At 44.0% G+C, this 17,653-nt stretch overlaps 3 protein-coding genes across 6 annotated transcripts in view; 2 read left to right on the top strand and 1 right to left on the bottom strand.

The window, feature by feature from the left end:
• LOC110490240 (striatin-interacting protein 1 homolog) overlaps positions 1–7,367 on the top strand; it is a 51,615-nt gene extending 44,248 nt beyond the window's left edge. For all 4 annotated transcript variants that reach the window (XM_090200329.1, XM_036944540.2, XM_036944539.2 and 1 more), the window contains 4 exons: positions 79–145; positions 347–451; positions 649–853; positions 3,909–7,367. In XM_090200329.1, coding sequence (XP_090056455.1) covers positions 79–145; positions 347–451; positions 649–853; positions 3,909–4,162 — 631 coding nt within the window. In that variant the 3' untranslated portion in view covers positions 4,163–7,367. The remainder of the gene's footprint in view (positions 1–78; positions 146–346; positions 452–648; positions 854–3,908) is intronic.
• A 378-nt stretch (positions 7,368–7,745) lies between these two features.
• Positions 7,746–9,860, top strand: LOC110490238 (small lysine-rich protein 1). The gene is made up of 3 exons (XM_090200331.1): positions 7,746–7,865; positions 8,057–8,130; positions 8,297–9,860. The coding sequence occupies exons 2-3, from the start codon at positions 8,128–8,130 to the stop codon at positions 8,561–8,563; spliced, it is 270 nt and encodes an 89-aa protein (XP_090056457.1). The 5' UTR covers positions 7,746–7,865; positions 8,057–8,127; the 3' UTR covers positions 8,564–9,860.
• LOC110490239 (short transmembrane mitochondrial protein 1) lies at positions 8,132–12,320 on the bottom strand. The gene is made up of 3 exons (XM_021563509.3): positions 12,100–12,320; positions 11,894–11,947; positions 8,132–10,032 (listed from the first exon to the last, which is right to left on the bottom strand). Exons 1-3 carry the CDS (start codon positions 12,112–12,114, stop codon positions 9,958–9,960), a joined length of 144 nt encoding a protein of 47 aa, XP_021419184.1. The 5' UTR covers positions 12,115–12,320; the 3' UTR covers positions 8,132–9,957.
• Between the last annotated feature and the right edge of the window lie 5,333 nt (positions 12,321–17,653).

Below are 17,653 nucleotides of genomic sequence, written 5' to 3'. Positions count from 1 at the left end.
CTCACCTCAATGACAGGTGTAACACCACTGTTGACACAAAGATGGGCTGTAATACTCTCGTTTGTGCTCTCATTGTAGTATATGTGTGCTGGACTTCCCTCACTGTGTGGTCCACGAGATGCCTGAGCTCACGGCTGAGAGCTTGGTGAGTCCAGATCACAAACCCATGTGTTTACATCAGACTGTTCGAATGTTAAAAGACCTGGCTATGGGTTCGGTTCATCTGTTGGCTGTGATTAGACACTGGCCGTGTCCGGCTACCCATCCTAAACACTAGGCCGTTATACATGTATTCTTTGTGGGCGTTTTCAATTCTCCTAACCCTGTTGTTGCCTGTGATTTGTAGGAAGCTGGAGACAGTAATCAGTTCTGCTGGCGTAATCTCTTCTCCTGCATCAACCTGCTGAGGATCCTCAACAAGCTGACTAAGTGGAAACACTCCAGGACCATGGTGAGAGAGACCTGGTCCTGCGTCTCTTTATGATCACATGTCCCTTATTCAGTACCCACTTGTAGAACCTATCAGATCCTTTCAGATCTACAAGAGTGCCTAGGGTGTACAGGCTAGAGGACAGTTTAGAATTCAACGATTTGTGACGGGACATTTTTGAGATCCACTGTGTCCTTCTCTTCCACCTCCTCTCTCAGATGCTGGTGGTGTTCAAGTCTGCTCCCATCCTGAAGAGGGCGCTGAAGGTCAAACAGGCCATGATGCAGCTGTATGTCCTCAAGCTGCTCAAGATCCAGACCAAGTACCTGGGCCGCCAGTGGAGGAAGAGCAACATGAAGACCATGTCAGCAATCTACCAGAAAGTACGACACAGGCTCAATGATGACTGGGCCTATGGCAACGGTAAGATGCAGAGGAAATAAACTATTGAACGCATACCTGAAGTCAACTCTTAAATCACTGGTCTGTAGGAGATGTGAAAGCTATGAAACGAATCAGAATTTGTTGATGAATGTGAAATGCAATGCGGTAGGTACATACTATGTGCCTTTGATTATTGATCTCCGTAACGGAAAGTCCAATCAGCCAACTGCTGTAAGATGAAGGCCGGTAACTAAGGATGTGTTGCCATAGCAACCAAACCAGGGACCAGCTAGGGGTGAGAGGCCCTCAGAGAAAAAGAGACGACTGTCTGTCATCACATGTCTCAGGTTCTATTCTCAATGGACCAGATGGACAGAGAGAAAGAGAGGAGAGAGCTCCATTGGTTCTTCAAATCAAATGTTATTGGTCATGTACACCTGGTTAGCAGATGTTAATGCTAGTGTAGCAAAATGCTTGTGCTTCTAGTTCCAACGGTGCAGTAATATCTAACAAGTAATCTAAGAATTCCCCAACAACTACCTAATACACACAAATCTAAAGGGGTGAATGAGAATATGTACGTGTAAGTATATGGATGAGCAATGGCCGAGCGGCACAGGCAAGGTGCAATAGATGGTATAAAATACAGTATTTACGGATGGAGTCATTAAAACTTGTTTTTCAACCACCCACACATTTCTTGTTAACAAACTATAGTTTTGGCAAGTCGGTTAGGGCATCTGTATGACACAAGTAATTTTTCCAACAATTGTTTACAGACAGATTATTTCACATATAATTCACTGTATCACAATTCCAGTGGGTCTGAAGTGTACATACACTAAGTTGACTGTGCCTTTAAACAGCTTGGAAAATTCAAAACAATTATGTCATGGCTTTAGAAGCTTCTGATAGGCTAATTGACATAATTTGAGTCAATTGGAGGTGTACCTGTGGATGTATTTCAAGGCCTACCTTCAAACTCAGTGCCTCCTTGCTTGACATCATGGGAAAATCCAAATAAATCAGCCAAGACCTCAGAAAAAAATGTGTAGACCTCCACAAGTCTGGTTCATCCTTGGGAGCAATTTCCAAACGCCTGAAGGTACCACGTTCATCTGTACAAACAATAGTACGCAAGTATAAACACCATGGGACCACGCAGCTGTCATATCGCTCAGGAAGAAGACGCGTTCTGTCTCCTATTGATGAACGTACTTTGGTGCGAAAAGTGCAAATCAATCCCAGAACAACAGCAAAGGACCTTGTGAAGATGCTGGAGGAAACAGGTACAAAAGTATCTATATCCACAGTTAAACAAGTCCTATATCGACATAACCTGAAAGGCCACTCAGCAAGGAAGAAGCCACTGCTCCAAAACCACCATAAAAAAAGCCAGACTACGGTTTGCAACTGCACATGGGAACAAAGATCATACTTTTTGGAGAAATGTCCTCTGGTCTGATGAAACAACAATAGAACTGTTTGGCCATAATGACCATCGTTATGTTTGGAGGAAAAAGGGGGAGGCTTGCAAGCCGAAGAACATCATCCCCACCATGAAGTACGGGGGTGGCAGCATCATGTTGTTGGAGTGCTTTCCTGCAGGATGGACTTGTGCACTTCACAAAATAGATGGCATCATGATGAGGAAAATTATGTGGATATATTGAAGCAACATCTCAAGTCATCAGTCAGGAAGTTAAAGCTTGGTCGCAAATGTGTCTTCCAAATGGACAATGACCCCAAGCATACTTCCAAAGTTGTGGCAAAATGGCTTAAGAACAACAAAGTCAAGGTATTGGAGTGGCCATCACAAAACCCTGACCTCAATCGCATAGAAAATGTGTGGGCAGAACTGAAAAAGCATGTGCGAGCAAGAAGGCCTACAGACCTGACTCAGGTACACCAGCTCTGTCAGGAGGAATGGGCCAAAATTCACCCAACTTATTGTGGGAAGCTTGTGGAAGGCTACCCAAAACATTTGACCCAAGTTAAACAATTTAAAGGCAATGCTACCAAATACTAATTGAGTGTATGTAAACTTCTGGCCCACTGGGAATGTGATGAAAGAAATAAAAGCTGAAATAAATAATTCTCTCTACTATTTTTATAACATTTTACATTCTTAAAATAAAGTGGTGATCCTAACTGACCTAAGACAGGGAATTTTTTACTCAGATTAAATGTCAGGAATTGTGAACAACTGAGTTTAAATGTATTTGGCTAAGGTGTATGTAAACTTCCGACTTCAACTGTACATGTGATATGAGTAATGTAAGATGTGTAAACATTAGTAATGTGGCATTGTATAAAGTGTCTAGTGATCAATTTATTAAAGTTGCCAGGGATTGGGTCTCAATGGGGCGGCAGGTAGCCTAGTGGTTAGATCGTTGGACTAGTAACCAAAAGGTTGCAAGATCGAATCCCTGAACTGACAAGGTAAAATTCTGTCGTTCTGCCCCTGAACAAAGCAGTTATCCCACTGTTCCTAGGCCGTCATTGAAAATAAGAATTTGTTCTTAGTTAAATAAAAATAAATGTAAAAATATAGGCGGGAGCCTCTTTAAGTTAGTTATTGCTGTTTAGAGATAGAAGCTGTTTTTCAGTCTCTCGGTCCCAGCTTTGATGCAACTGTACTGACCTCGCCTTCTGGATGGTAGTGGTGTGAACAGGCCGTGGCTCGGGTGGTTGATGTCCTTGATAATCCTTTTGGCCTTCCTGTGACATCGGGCGCTGTAGGTGTCATGGAGGGCAGGTAGTTGGCCCCCGGTGATGCGTTATGCAGACTGCACCACCCTCTGGAGAGCCTTGCGGTTGAGGACGGTGCAGTTGGCCTTCCAACTGCACCGTCCTGTCATCCTGTCAGTCTGGTGATACAGACTGACAGGATGTCCCTCTGATGTCATTTAAATCCCAGAATTCACTGTTTTCTCTGTATTGATTGATTATTGAGGTCTATTGTCCTTTAACAATAGTATAACGTATTTTCCCGAACAGAAAATCGGCAGAGACAATGGATAGGGTTATGTGGTGTTGTTCATCGAGTTAATAGACCTGAGAATAAAACTCTGTTGTTCTTTTTGTCCTCCAGATATCGACGCGCGGCCGTGGGACTTCCAGGCGGAGGAGTGCGCCCTGAGGGAGAGCATCGAGAAGTTCAACAGCCGTCGCTACGACAAGAACCAGAACGGCGAGTTCGCCCCGGTGGACAACTGCCTGCAAAGCGTTCTGGGCCAGCGTGTTGAGCTGCCGGAGGACTTCCACTACAGCTATGAAATGTGGCTGGAGAGAGAGGTGTTTTCACAGCCTATCCAATGGGAGGGTCTACTACAACAGGCCCAATGAGCGGGGAGGACACGCATACCAGGGACACAAGCCTACGACTACTGTGATCTTCATGTAAATATGTGGCAGAAATAGAACATCAGTTTGTAGTCACCTGTATCCATGCAGAAATTGTACAGTAACGTATAGACAGTAATAACGATGTCATGGCAACTTGGCAGGAGCAGGCTCTTACAGTGTGGAATACTGTCACTATTCTGTCAGTCACAACATCCAATCCAACCACTATGTCCAAACCACCAGTTCATTTTTTTCTCTCACTCAATTTGATTAGTTTCTGTGCTTTGTGGAATAATTCATTTTAAAACCATGGCATGAATTAAGTACTGACACTGTTCTTAGTTTATGTTGTAATGTTTTGCATGTGTATTTATTCATGATCACAGCCATTATGTTTTAGTTCGTAAATCTCATAGGTGCAGATGATATTGTGGTTGATTTATATATTTCTAGAAAAAAGGGCATTTTTGGAAAGATAGTACAGGCTAACAATTGATTGATTGATTGTTTTCAATTAAAATAGTAAAACGTATACACAAATAGCTTCATAGGTGAGCAATTTCTCAAGCAAGAATTTTGCTTGGACTGTCTGGGAGTGGTCTGAGTAGGGAGGGGAAAAGTAGCTGTTATTGGCAGACAGGTTTTGAACTCTTTTATCGGTCTATTAACTCATTTTCCCCGCCTGCGGATGTCGCTAGGCAGACCGAAACTCCATCCCAAAGAAACAGGAAGAAACAGCACTTACATTTATCATCATTTTCACAGTATTATTCCAACCTCGTAGTGTGGAAATGTGTATAAACCACAGGATAATCACATTTTTGACTGCTTTAAGGGAGAATTGAACCACATTTCCCCTTTCTGGGTTAATAGTATTTTCATTTATGTAATCACAAACAGATGTAGATCCAGCCGCGGGATGTTTTTTTTTTACCCCCTTTTTCTCCCCAATTTTCGTGGTATCCAATTGTATCTTGTCTCATTGGGAGAGACGAAGGCTAAATGTCATGCTGATGATGGTTGATTTGATTCCGATACACAACCCAACCAGCCGTACTGCTTCTTAACACAGCTCGCATCCAACCCGGAAGCCAGCCGCACCAATGTGTCGGCAACCTCCCTAACCCGGACGACGCTAGGCCAATTGTGCGTCGCCCCACGGACCTCCCGGTCGCGGCCGGTTACGACAGAGCCTGGGCGCGAACCCAGGGACTCTGATGGCACAGCTGGCGCTGCAGTACAGCGCCCTTAACCACTGCGCCACCAGTTTTGTTTTTCTTCTTGAGCGGATGGTCAAGGGGCCGAAACAACATAATTGCAAATCATTTGTATACATAAAATTGACTGCAAAAACCTCAAAACAGATATAGGATTTGACAAAGATAATAACTTCCAAACTTGCTTACATTTGTATGCGACCCCGTCTCTCTATTATGCGTGGGAATACTTGGGAACAGATTTCCACAATTAAAATCACATGGAGCTGATTTCCTGGTGTTTCAATTTTTTAAACATTTTTTATGTCCAACAATGAGAAAAAATAAAATCACCCGCGGGCCAAATTCGACCCGCCTGTTGGGGAACCCGGCTGTAAGTAATACGTGGTAGTTAATTTATGTTTATAAAGGTCTGTGAAGCCTTTGGCCAGATGGAGAGAAAGGAAAGGATAAGGACACAGGAAAACCTTTTTGAGGCTGATCTGAAGGGTTTGACCAGGGATTGGGAGGCGTGGGAAGACTGTCTCTGGGTAAGTCGAGGGCAGTGTCCCTGACTCCCTCTGGGAACCCGACGAGTCCTGTGGGCTTCACTCTCTGTCTTCCCAAAGGTGTCATGGCTGTCTTGGTTTAGCCCTCAATCCACCTCCCCACAGCAGCTAACCTTGAATAACAGCACAACAGCTGAAGGGATACACGTGTCCTTGTGAGGCTGATCTCCCTCGCTGAATACACAGTAGTTGTCACACAATGGTGCTGATTTTTACGAGATCTGTTGTCTAGTCAATTTTTTCATTGTAAAGCAGAACTACCTTGGGCTGTCAAGGCCATTAAGTATTCTCTGAGTGTTCTGTAACTTTCTCTTAAGGTTATGGAACATTCTCTGATGACACAAGCACATAAGACATGATCCTTTTTCATATTATCTAGTGTAGTCTTTAGTGTTTCTCTCCGGGGAATTTGTGTAGGCGGCCGAGATGTACTTGGTTGTATTATATTTGTATTGAACTATGATTGTGTAACTGTGTTGTGCTTCTTTGTGGAATCTAAGTGTGCATGGCTGCAGTTTTATATTTCTGTTTGAATATGTCATATTTAAAACTGTATTCTGAAATTTTATACAATATTTCAAAATGTGACTTTTGTTGAAATTCCGTTTTTAGAACACAAATTCGAAATGTACTCTCACTCATGATTTGGTATATGTAGGGTGTTTTGGTAAATGTCTATCGAGTCAGCACCATGTCTGCTTCTGGGGCATGTCTCAAAAGACATGTCAAGTTTGTCCCACACAGGTGAAGACAAAGTCATTTGACTTTCTGAGTTTTCTTGAATGCAAAAGCTTTCAAAAATAACTGCTTATCTTGAGGATTCTCAGGTTCAGAATGTACAATAATTGTAAAGATCAACAACTATGGCTTCCTCCTCACTACCTATACAGTATGTAAGTACGAGTGGAACTGGTGGAATAGCAATAACATGATAATCCCAATCGAAGCATTGAAAAGTAGTCTATACTTTGATTGGCACATGCAGTAACCTAACACGTTGATCATTTCTTTACACTTGTTGCAGTTACTCCTGACTTTTGTTTCAGAAACCCTAACCTTGTGCCAAAGTAATGAGTGCCAGTTTTTGATTATAAATGAATGCCTTACTCAGAGCACCTCTCATTCGAAACAATGCAATATCTCTTTTTCTACATACAATCACTGGAAATACTCTACAGTACATGTATGTATGAGTTCTGGCAGTTGGAGGATGTGTTCTTAGATGTGTTTTACAGTGTTTGGATATTGCTATTTTTGTGTTTTTTCCCCCCATAATTATAGGACAGTGTAAAAATAATAATATTGATTTTGTTCAGGGGTATGTGCAATGACTGTCCTGTACAGCAGCATTATTCCGTTGAAAGACATCAGAGTTGAAACTTGTAAGATAATTCTGTCCTTCATTATACTGTATTTTCTAAATAAAGAGATCAATGGTTTTAATTAGTATACATTTTTCTATGGATAATGTTTAGGAAGTCGACACTCTTGACTCGTTATCCACTATTCAGGAAAGTGTTGTCTGACTTATGTGCATTCCACATAGTTTCCCTGGAGAACCGGTAGTGTGAGAATACATGAGGATTTCTTGTCTGAAAGTGTTTGTTTTTTTTATCCCGAAGTTAAAGGTAAGCAAAATACCCCCCCCCCCTTTGGTCTATTTATTGATTGTGAATAAGGAATGGTGTTTTTGTAATATAATATTCATGATGCCAGGAGATAATCAGCAGATTACCATGGTGATGTAAACAGACATTCTTTGTGGGAGACAAAGGACATGTGAGACAGCAACTAACGCCATGCCCAGCAGCACAGAGACGGGGGACAACCTTGTTAAAGCCGCTGCCTATTCAAACACCAAGAACAAGCCTAGTCTCTACGACAACGGGACACAAACACACGGGAAGTCGTCTCTCTGCCAGACGTTTACACTGAAAGGTTGGTAAGCATAACTATTTCTATTACAATTCTAGGTTATTTCAATATTGGTGTGATTTCATTTGACATAAAAAAAATTGTTTTCACTTGTTCACAAGGACCTAATATAAAAATGCCACTTGGTAAGTTTTGGGGTGTGCATTCTTTACTTGAAAAGTAACCTATTCGTGTGATGTCCCTGATATTTCCAGGTTTCTTTGACACATTTGCAGAGAATGAACAGATGATCTCACAGATCAAATAGGAGAGGAATGTCCACACAATGGTACAGTAAATTGGATGTAGTTTTTGAAGCATTGATGCAGTAGTTGCATACATTGATCACTGGTCTAGGGTGCAGTGTAGAGCAAGTAGCCTACATTACTAAACATACTGCTTAACATGAACTTTCCCATGTTATCTATAGTGATTATCAAATGGTTTGTCCGCAGCCTACACAATCAACAAAATCCAGAAAATCAAGGTCAAAAAGGCCTGTCAAAAAGGCCGAGAGGAGGAGGTCATCCAAGAAGAGATCAGTCAGTGCCAAAGCCACCAAGTCAGAAGTGGACATTCTCAGTCCAGCAGCCATGCAGAATGTTTACTACATTTCCCACAATGCAGTTGACTGTCTGGCGTTCCGAGGCTTTGGATGGCCTAAGTCAACTAAAAAGAAAACAGGAGGAATGAAGGGCAAGAAACCAAAAAACAAAAAGTGACTCTACCACAAACCTTGCCAAGACCAAAGCAAACATTGTCAGTTTAGTACGGCTCTATTCAATCGGCATGGTGGAAATCCAGCTTTTCAGCGTGATATAAATGTTAAGGCGATGTTCCCGATCAGTGGAGGCTGTTGAGGGGAGGACGGCTCATAATAATGGCCGGAATGGACTAGTTTCACGTTTGATACCATTGCATTAACTCCCTTCCAACCATTCCGCTTCATTCCAGCCCTAAGCGAACGCCACTATTCCCCATTTATCAGACTGCATTCATGCTAAACGCTGCTTATGTTGGCTAAATCGGAAATGACCTTTACATTTCTATGGCAGAATCTGTAACGCTTCAGCTTTACAGATTGAATAAATCCCTAATTATAAATGTATATTTTAGTTGATCTAGTCTGTTCAAATTCAAAATAGAACTCTGGTTACCTCTGGTGGATTGGTTTTCATTTACAGAGAACAGTGGAAAGAAAACATGGGAATACATTGACCTCTGCTGGCCTACTGGCACACCATACCCAGATGCTCCCAGGAAAGATTTCTGTGACGCGTGAAAAGAATGCTTCTCTGGATAATGGATGTTAAGAATAAAACATGGCGAGCTAGAATAACTGCCCTACAAAATAATCTATTTTACTGGATGGTGAGGAAGTATTGAGATCGGTCCCTTGCTAGACAACAGTATCTTATGTGATGTAACACCTATTTTCAATTTATGACAGAACCAAATTCAGCAAATGTATTAACATCTGAGTGAGGCCTACAATGTTAGAGACCAGCATTTAGATTAGAATTGCAAACAATGCCATTTACATGAGCTACTCATTCTCAATACCATAACACCCACAGAAATACAATCCATAGAACAGGCCTCGCAATTCAATTCTATTTATATGATAACATCACTCAAAAGCAGTAACTGCACTCTGTTTAGTTGTCAAAAATGACAAGCGCATGTGGTAAAAATGCCATGTTTAGACATGAACGCTAAGGCCTGCCCTGCCCAGCTTCTTGCAAGGATAAGGCCAAGGTTTCTGAAGTGTAGATGTTGTCCCACAGCAGTTAGTCATCTTTGCATATACACTCATAAATAGCACCATCATAACATTATCTTGACAAGTAGCCAATTACTTTAAGAAAACAAAACAACAAAAAGAACACTGGCCCAGTCCAGGCACTGTGAAAACCCTGCTTAGAGAATACATTTTTACCATTTATTCCTCTGCCAGTGTAACCTTAGTATACATACTGCTTTTGATAAAAAAATATTAAATGAGATTAACATTTGGTATATATCCTCTGCAGTGTGCATCTTGTTGTTCCAATAGTCCCCCACCTCTTCAAATCTGTCCAGTTCTTTCTTTCCATGTTGTTGAGCAATCTCTTCTTCACTCTGCTGGAGGTTTCTTCTTTGCCTCCACATCCTTTTTGAAGGCTTCTATCTTTTTGGAAATGTTGGGGACCTTAAACAGAAGTGGAGTAATCAGAGAAGAGTGCCAAAAAGGAAAGAGTTCAATGGGATAGGCCTATTGTGTGTGTGTTTTTTTTTAGGCAAATACACAGGGGAACCATTGACAACGACTGACATATATAGTGGGTTGTTCCCTAGCGGACTTAACTCCACCGTCCAGGAAATTGGAGCAGAGACCTGGCTATTTGGAATATCTGACTACATCGATTCGACCCAATGTCAATACTTCAAAAAATGTGAATTATGAAATGCCTACCTTGTACCTATGTTTGTCCTGGTTGCATGCTTTTCTTTTTCTGAATACCATACTTTCTCAATCAAAGTTAACCCACTACAACCGACTGTTTGCTCATTGTTGTTGCTCTAACACGGAACCCAAACAGGCTGCTCGCGTGCGCCATCGTGCCTACATTTATTTTGTCCCCCCCCATACCACACACGATCACGACACGCAGGATAAAATATCAAAAACTCTGAACCAATTACATTAATTTGGGGACAGGTCGAAAAGTATTAAACATTTATGGCAATTTAGCTAGTTAGCTTGAACTTGCTAGCTAATTTGTCCTATTTAGCTAGCTTGCTGTTGCTAGCTAATTTGTCCTGGGATATAAGCATTGAGTTGCTATTTTACCTGAAATGCACAAGGTCCTCTACTCCGACAATTAATCCACACATAAAACGGTCAACCGAATCGTTTCTAGTCATCTCTCCTCCTTCCAGGCCTTTTCATTTTTGAACTTATATGATGATTGGCATCTAATCTTTCATAGTATTACTACACAGACCCGCAACACCGTTCATCTTTCAATCACCCACGTGGGTATAACCAATGAGGATATTGCACGTGGGTACCTGCTTCTATAAACCAATGAGGAGATGGGAGAGGCAGGACTTGCAGTGCGATCTGCATCAGAAATAGAAAGGACATCTATTTTAGCCCTTGGCAACGCAGGCGCAATAATTGAATAACATAGATTACAAAATGTTATTTGCAACGCGAGTTGTGTGATCAGCCTGTTACATGGAACCCAAACCAGCTGCCATCATGCATACATTTATTTTGTCCCCCCATACCAAACGCGATCACGACATGCAGGTTAAAATATCAAAACAAACTCTGAACCAATTATATTAATTTGGGGACAGGTCGAAAAGCATTAAACATTTATGGCAATTTAGCTAGTTAGCTTGCACTTGCTAGCTAATTTGTCCTGGGATATAAACATTGAGTTATTATTTTACCTGAAATGCACAAGTTCCTCTACTCTGCACATGAAACGGTCAACCAAATCGTTTCCAGTCATCTCTCTTCCTTCCAGGCCTTTTCTTCTCGACATTATATTGCAATTGTCAATTTTCATAAATTAGGTGCATTACCATGACCATGACCTGTTCATCTTTCAGTCACCCACATGGATATAACCAATGAGGAGATGGGAGATGCAGGACTTGCAGCGCGATCTGCGTTAGAAATATAACTGATTTATATATTTTAGCCCTTGCCAAAGCTCGTTGGTGCGCAATAATTGAATAACAGATTTCTAAATTTATTTTGCAACGAGCGGTGTGGTCAGCCTGTAAGATGGCAACTGCACAAATGCCGCCCATTGAATCTCAACAAGGAAAGACGGTGGTTGTATTTGATTAACGTTCATTGGAAAAGTATGGATTTCAGCAAACAAAAGAAAGGCAGGCACGCAACTACAGAGGACAAACATTGGTACAGGGTAGATGTTTCATAATCTATATTTTTAAGTATTGACCTTGTCGATGTAGTTTGACTCCAAAGCCTTACTCTGCTCGGTTGGTAGTGGAGTTTAGTCCGCGGCGATTGTTGTTCCTCTTAGTACCTCGTAGTTTTGAGCGAGGTACATCCCAACAACGTTTCCCAAGGTAAACCCAGCCTGCAAGAATATAAATAAGTGTTAATCAAGACGGAACACATGTTGTTTTTACTAGCTAGGTCAGCAGCACTGATGGTTATATAGCTAGCATACAACATAATTAGCCCATCAGTAAACAGTAATACATTGTTTTCATTTCGATATCAACTCACCAAAAACTGTAGCATGGTCGTGTCTAACGAAGGAGACTGTTTAATATATTTTAGCGATCCTGTTTCAAAGCTCGGTCGAAACAGCTAGCGAAGTCATCAACAGTGTATAATGCGCATGTCATGTCGCCTTCAAAAAGCATTTTCATTGGCCACGACTCCTGTCTGCAAGGTTTCTGTCATCTACGCGGGGCGCTATGTGATCAAACCCCCTACTTCTTCGGCGGGGTTGATCGGAGGTTGGCATCCAAAGTTATGGTGCATTACCTCCACCTACTGTACTGGAGTGTGGACCAGAGACTGAGAAATTAAATCCTACCTGCCAGCTCCGTTGCTCTTAAAAAATCTAAAATATGATAGACTATATCTTATGACGTTCTACTCAATATACGTTTTAAACTAATTTCCTGTATCCCCGACTTTCCTCTGTACTTGAAATAAATGCATGCCCTTAGTATCTCTATTCAACTGCTCCTGCCATCTCTGTTCATATCAGGCGTTTTGCCTCTGCCTTGCTCATTGAAACTACAACATCAAACATGCCCACTACTAAGTGCTTGTTTGGCCAGTACATCAACTGCCTCGTAAATCTTATCTGTATACACATTTGTCTAATCCTGCCATGGGTTTGTAGCAGCTCATAAAGCAGGTCTTGTCTGCTACGTGAGCTAAAGGACTGGAGACTCAACACTGCACATTAATCAGAACAAATAACTACTCCTGGACCCACTGCAAGGCCAACAGTATGGCCATCCGCTCCGCCGTATGTACAGACGGATGATCTGTAATACGTTTCCTGATTGCCACCTCACATTCCTGCACGACAAATGCTGACCCAGTACGTCCTGTCCTTGGCTCTTTTGAACCATCTGTGTAAATGGCCACAAAATCCGGACACACAGTATCCACACGTCTCTTAAACAAAACAGATGGATCAACACGCTTCATATCTTTCTATAGTCTCTCCAACACTTCGAGATCAACTACTGGAGGCGGGAGTAGCCATGGTGGTTTTACAGCAATCGCTACCGTCGGACTAAACTTCCTTCCATACAGTTCTCAATGGGATTAAGGTCTGGGGAGTTTCCTGGCCATGGACCAAAAATATCAAATTTTTGTTCCCAGAGCCACTTAGTTATCACTTTTGCCTTATGGCAAGGTGCTCCATCATGCTGGAAAAGGCCATGTTCGTCACCAAACTGTTTCTTGATGGTTGGGAGAAGTTGCTCTCGGAGGATGTGTTGGTACCATTCTTTATTCATGCCTATGTTCTTAGGCAAAATTGTGAGTGAGCCCACTCCCTTGGCTGAGAAGCAACCCCACACATGAATGGTCTCAGGATGCTTTACTGTTGGCATGACACAGGACTGATGGTAGCACTCACCTTGTCTTCTCCGGACAAGCTTTTTTCTGGATTCCCCAAACAATCAGAGAGGGGATTCATCAGAGAGAATGACTTTACCCCAGTCCTCAGCAGTCCAATCCCTGTACCTATTGAATAATATTAGTCTGTACCTGATGTTTTTCCTGGAGAGAAGTGGCTTCTTTGCTGCCCTTCTTGACACCAGGCCATCCTTCAAAAGTCTTTGCCTCACTGTGCGTGCAGATGCACTCACACCTGCCTGCTGCCATTCCTGAGCAAGCTCAGGACTGGTGGTGCCCCAATCCCGCAGCTGAATCAACTTTAGGAGATGGTCCTGGCGCTTGCTGAACTTTCTTGGGCGCCCTGAAGCCTTCTTCACAGCAATTGAACCGCTCTCCTTGAAGTTCTTGATGATCCGATAAATGGTTGATTTAGGTGCAATCTTACTGGCAGCAATATCCTTGCCTGTGAAGCCCTTTTTGTGCAAAGCAATGATGACGGCACGTGTTTCCTTGCAGGTAACCATGGTTGACAGAGGAAGAACAATGATTCCAAGCACCACCCTCCTTTTGAAGCTTCCAGTCTGTTATTTGATCTCCAGCCCTGTCCTCGTCAACACTCACACCGGTGTTAACGAGATAATTACTGACATGTCAGCTGGTCCTTTCGTGGCAGGGCTGAAATGCAGTAGGAATGTTTTTGGGGGATTCACTTCATTTGCATGGCAAATTAATTTAAATTCATCTGATCACTCTTCATAACATTCTGGAGTATATGCAAATTGCCATCATACAAACCGAGGCAGCAGACTTTGTGAAAATTAATATTTTGGCCACGACTGTAATATCCTTCGCCTGGGTGACAACAGTTGGGGTCTAACAACACCCATGCCAATATATCCTCCAAACACCGGCTTCTCTGGCATTATCACTTAAATAACGAATCATGCACAAACATTTTTACAGTTGTGAGGAATACGTTAGTTTGTTAGTTAATGTAGAGACAAACGATTATGCATATTTTTCCGAAAATTGCTATTTAGCAAGCTAGCTGACTAGCTAACATAATAAGCCATCTAACAGGTTAGCTTTATGGGCGTTGTGACATGAGTATGACATTGTAATTCTGGTTGTTTAAAAATCTCTTAAGGATCAGAACCTTTTTTCAATTTTCATCTAAAATGACGTACCCTATCTAACTGCCTGTAGATCAGGAACTGAAGCAAGGATATGCATATTCTTGATACTATTTGAAAGGAAACACTTTAAAGTTTGTTGAAATGTGAAATTAATGTAGGAGAATATAACACATTAGATCTGGTAAAAGATAATACAATGAAAAAAACATGTTTATTTTTTATTTTTTTGTACCATCATCTTTGAAATGCAAGAGAACGGCCATAATGTATTATTCCAGCCCAGGCACAATTTCGGCCAGCGGTGTATGTGCAAAGTTTTAGACTGATCCAATGAACCATTGCATATCTGTTCAATGTTGTATCGACTGCCCAAATGTGCCTAATTGGTTTATTAATTTAAGTTCATAATTGTGCACTCTCCTCAACAGTAGCATGGTAGTATTTCACTGTAATAGCTACTGTAAATTGGACAATGCAGTTAGTGTAACGGTTTTCTTTATGAGAAGGAGAGTCGGACCAAAATGCGGCATGTCTATTGCAATCCATGTTTAATGAAAAAACACACTAAACACAAACACTACCAAAACAATAAACCTAACGAAAACCGAAACAGCCTATACTTGTGTAACCTAACACAGAACAATGACACTAAGGACAATCACCCACAACAAACTCAAAGAATATGGCTGCCTAAATATGGTTCCCAATCAGAGACAACGATAAACACCTGCCTCTGATTGAGAACCACTTCAGACAGCCATAGACTTAGCTAGAACACCCCACTAGCTACAATCCCCATAAATACACACCACATACAAAAACCCATGCCACACCCTGGCCTGACCAAATAAATAAAGAAACACAAAATACTTTGACCAGGGTGTGACAGAACCCCCCCCCTAAGGTGCGGACTCCCGAACGCACCTCAAAACAATAGGGAGGGTCCGGGTGGGCGTCTGTCCATGGTGGCGGCTCCGGCGCGGGACGTGGACCCCACTCAATCAATGTCTTAGTCCCTTCTCCTCGCGTCCCTGGATAGTCCACCCTCGCCGCCGACCATGGCCTAGTAGTCCTCACCCAGAACCCCACTGGACTGAGGAGCAGATCGGGACTGAGGGGCAGCTCGGGACTGAGGCAGCTCGGGACTGAGGGGAAGCTCAGGAGTGAGAGGAAGCTCAGGAGTGAGAGGAAGCTCAGGAGTGAGAGGAAGCTCAGGCAGGTTGAAGAATCTACCAGATCCAGGCTGGCTGGTGGTTTCGGCAGATCCTGGCTGACTGGCAGATCCTGGCTGACTGGCAGATCCTGGCTGACTGGCAGATCTGGAAGAGTCTGGTCGACTGGCAGATCTGGAAGAGTCTGGTCGACTGGCAGATCTGGAAGAGTCTGGTCGACTGGCAGATCTGGAAGAGTCTGGTCGACTGGCAGATCTGGAAGAGTCTGGTCGACTGGCAGATCTGGAAGAGTCTGGTCGACTGGCAGATCTGGAAGAGTCTGGTCGACTGGCAGATCTGGAAGAGTCTGGTCGACTGGCAGATCTGGAAGAGTCTGGTCGACTGGCAGATCTGGAAGAGTCTGGTCGACTGGCAGATCTGGAAGAGTCTGGTCGACTGGCAGATCTGGAAGAGTCTGGTCGACTGGCAGATCTGGGAGAGTCTGGTCGACTGGCAGATCTGGAAGAGTCTGGTCGACTGGCAGATCTGGAAGAGTCTGGTCGACTGGCAGATCTGGAAGAGTCTGGTCGACTGGCAGATTTGGAAGAGTCTGGTCGACTGGCAGATCTGGAAGAGTCTGGTCGACTGGCAGATCTGGAAGAGTCTGGTCGACTGGCAGATCTGGAAGAGTCTGGTCGACTGGCAGATCTGGGAGAGTCTGGTCGACTGGCAGATCTGGGAGAGTCTGGTCGACTGGCAGCTCTGGCTGCTCCATGCTGACTGGCTGCTCCATGATGACTGGCAGCTCTGGCTTCTCCATGCTGACTGGCTGCTCCATGCTGACTGGCAGCTCTGGCTGCTCCATGCTGACTGGCTGCTCCATGCTGACTGGCAGCTCTGGCTGCTCCATGCTGACTGGCTGCTCTGGCTGCTCCATGCTGACTGGCTGCTCCATGCTGACTGGCTGCTCCATGCTGACTGGCGGCCCTGGCTGCTCCATGCTGACTGGCGGCCCTGGCTGCTCCATGCTGACTGGCGGCCCTGGCTGCTCCATACTGACTGGCGGCCCTGGCTGCTCCATGCTGACTGGCAGCTCTGGCGGCTCCTTGCAGACTGGCAGCTCTGGCGGCTCCTTGCAGACTGGCAGCTTTGGCGGCATCCTGCAGACAGGCAGCTCTGGCGGCTCCTTGCAGACTGGCAGCTCCTTGCAGACTGGCAGCTCTATGCAGACTGGCAGCTCCTTGCAGACTGACAGCTCCTTGCAGACTGACAGCTCTATGCTAACTGGCAGCTCTATGCTAACTGGCAGTTCTGAACAGGCGGGAGAGAGGTGGAATAGCCCGCACTGGGCTATGCAGGCGAACCGGAGACACCGAGCGCAAGGCTGGTGCCATGTAAGCCGGCCCAAGGAGACGCACTGGGGACCAGCTGCGTAGAGCCGGCTTCATGGCATTAGGCTCGACGCTCAATCTAGCCCGGCCGACACGCGGAGCTGGAATATACCGCACCGGGCTATGCACCCGCACTGGAGACACCGTGCGCACCACTGCATAACACGGTGCCTGTCCGGTCTCTCTAGCCCCCCGGTAAGCACAGGGAGTCTGCCCAGGTCTCCTACCTGGCGTAGCCATACTCCCTGTTAGCCCCCCCCCAATAAATTTTTGGGGCTGCCTCTCGGGCTTCCTTGCCAGCCGTGTTCCCTCATATCGCCGGCTCCTCTCTCCGGCTGCCTCTGCTCTCCTAAGTGCCTCCACCTGTTCCCATGGGAGGCGATCTCTTCCAGCCAGTATCTCCTCCCAAGTGTAACAGCCCTTGCCATCCAAAACGTCCTCCCATGTCCATTCCTCTTTACGCTGCTGCTGCTGCCTGTTGACACGCTGCTTGGTCCGTTGGTGGTGGGTGATT

This window comes from Oncorhynchus mykiss, chromosome 15 (genome assembly GCF_057628025.1).
Source record: "Oncorhynchus mykiss isolate SJ-2025 chromosome 15, ASM5762802v1, whole genome shotgun sequence".
NCBI classification, from domain to species: Eukaryota; Metazoa; Chordata; class Actinopteri; order Salmoniformes; family Salmonidae; genus Oncorhynchus; species Oncorhynchus mykiss.
This window is presented reverse-complemented; position numbering and strand designations above follow the sequence as displayed.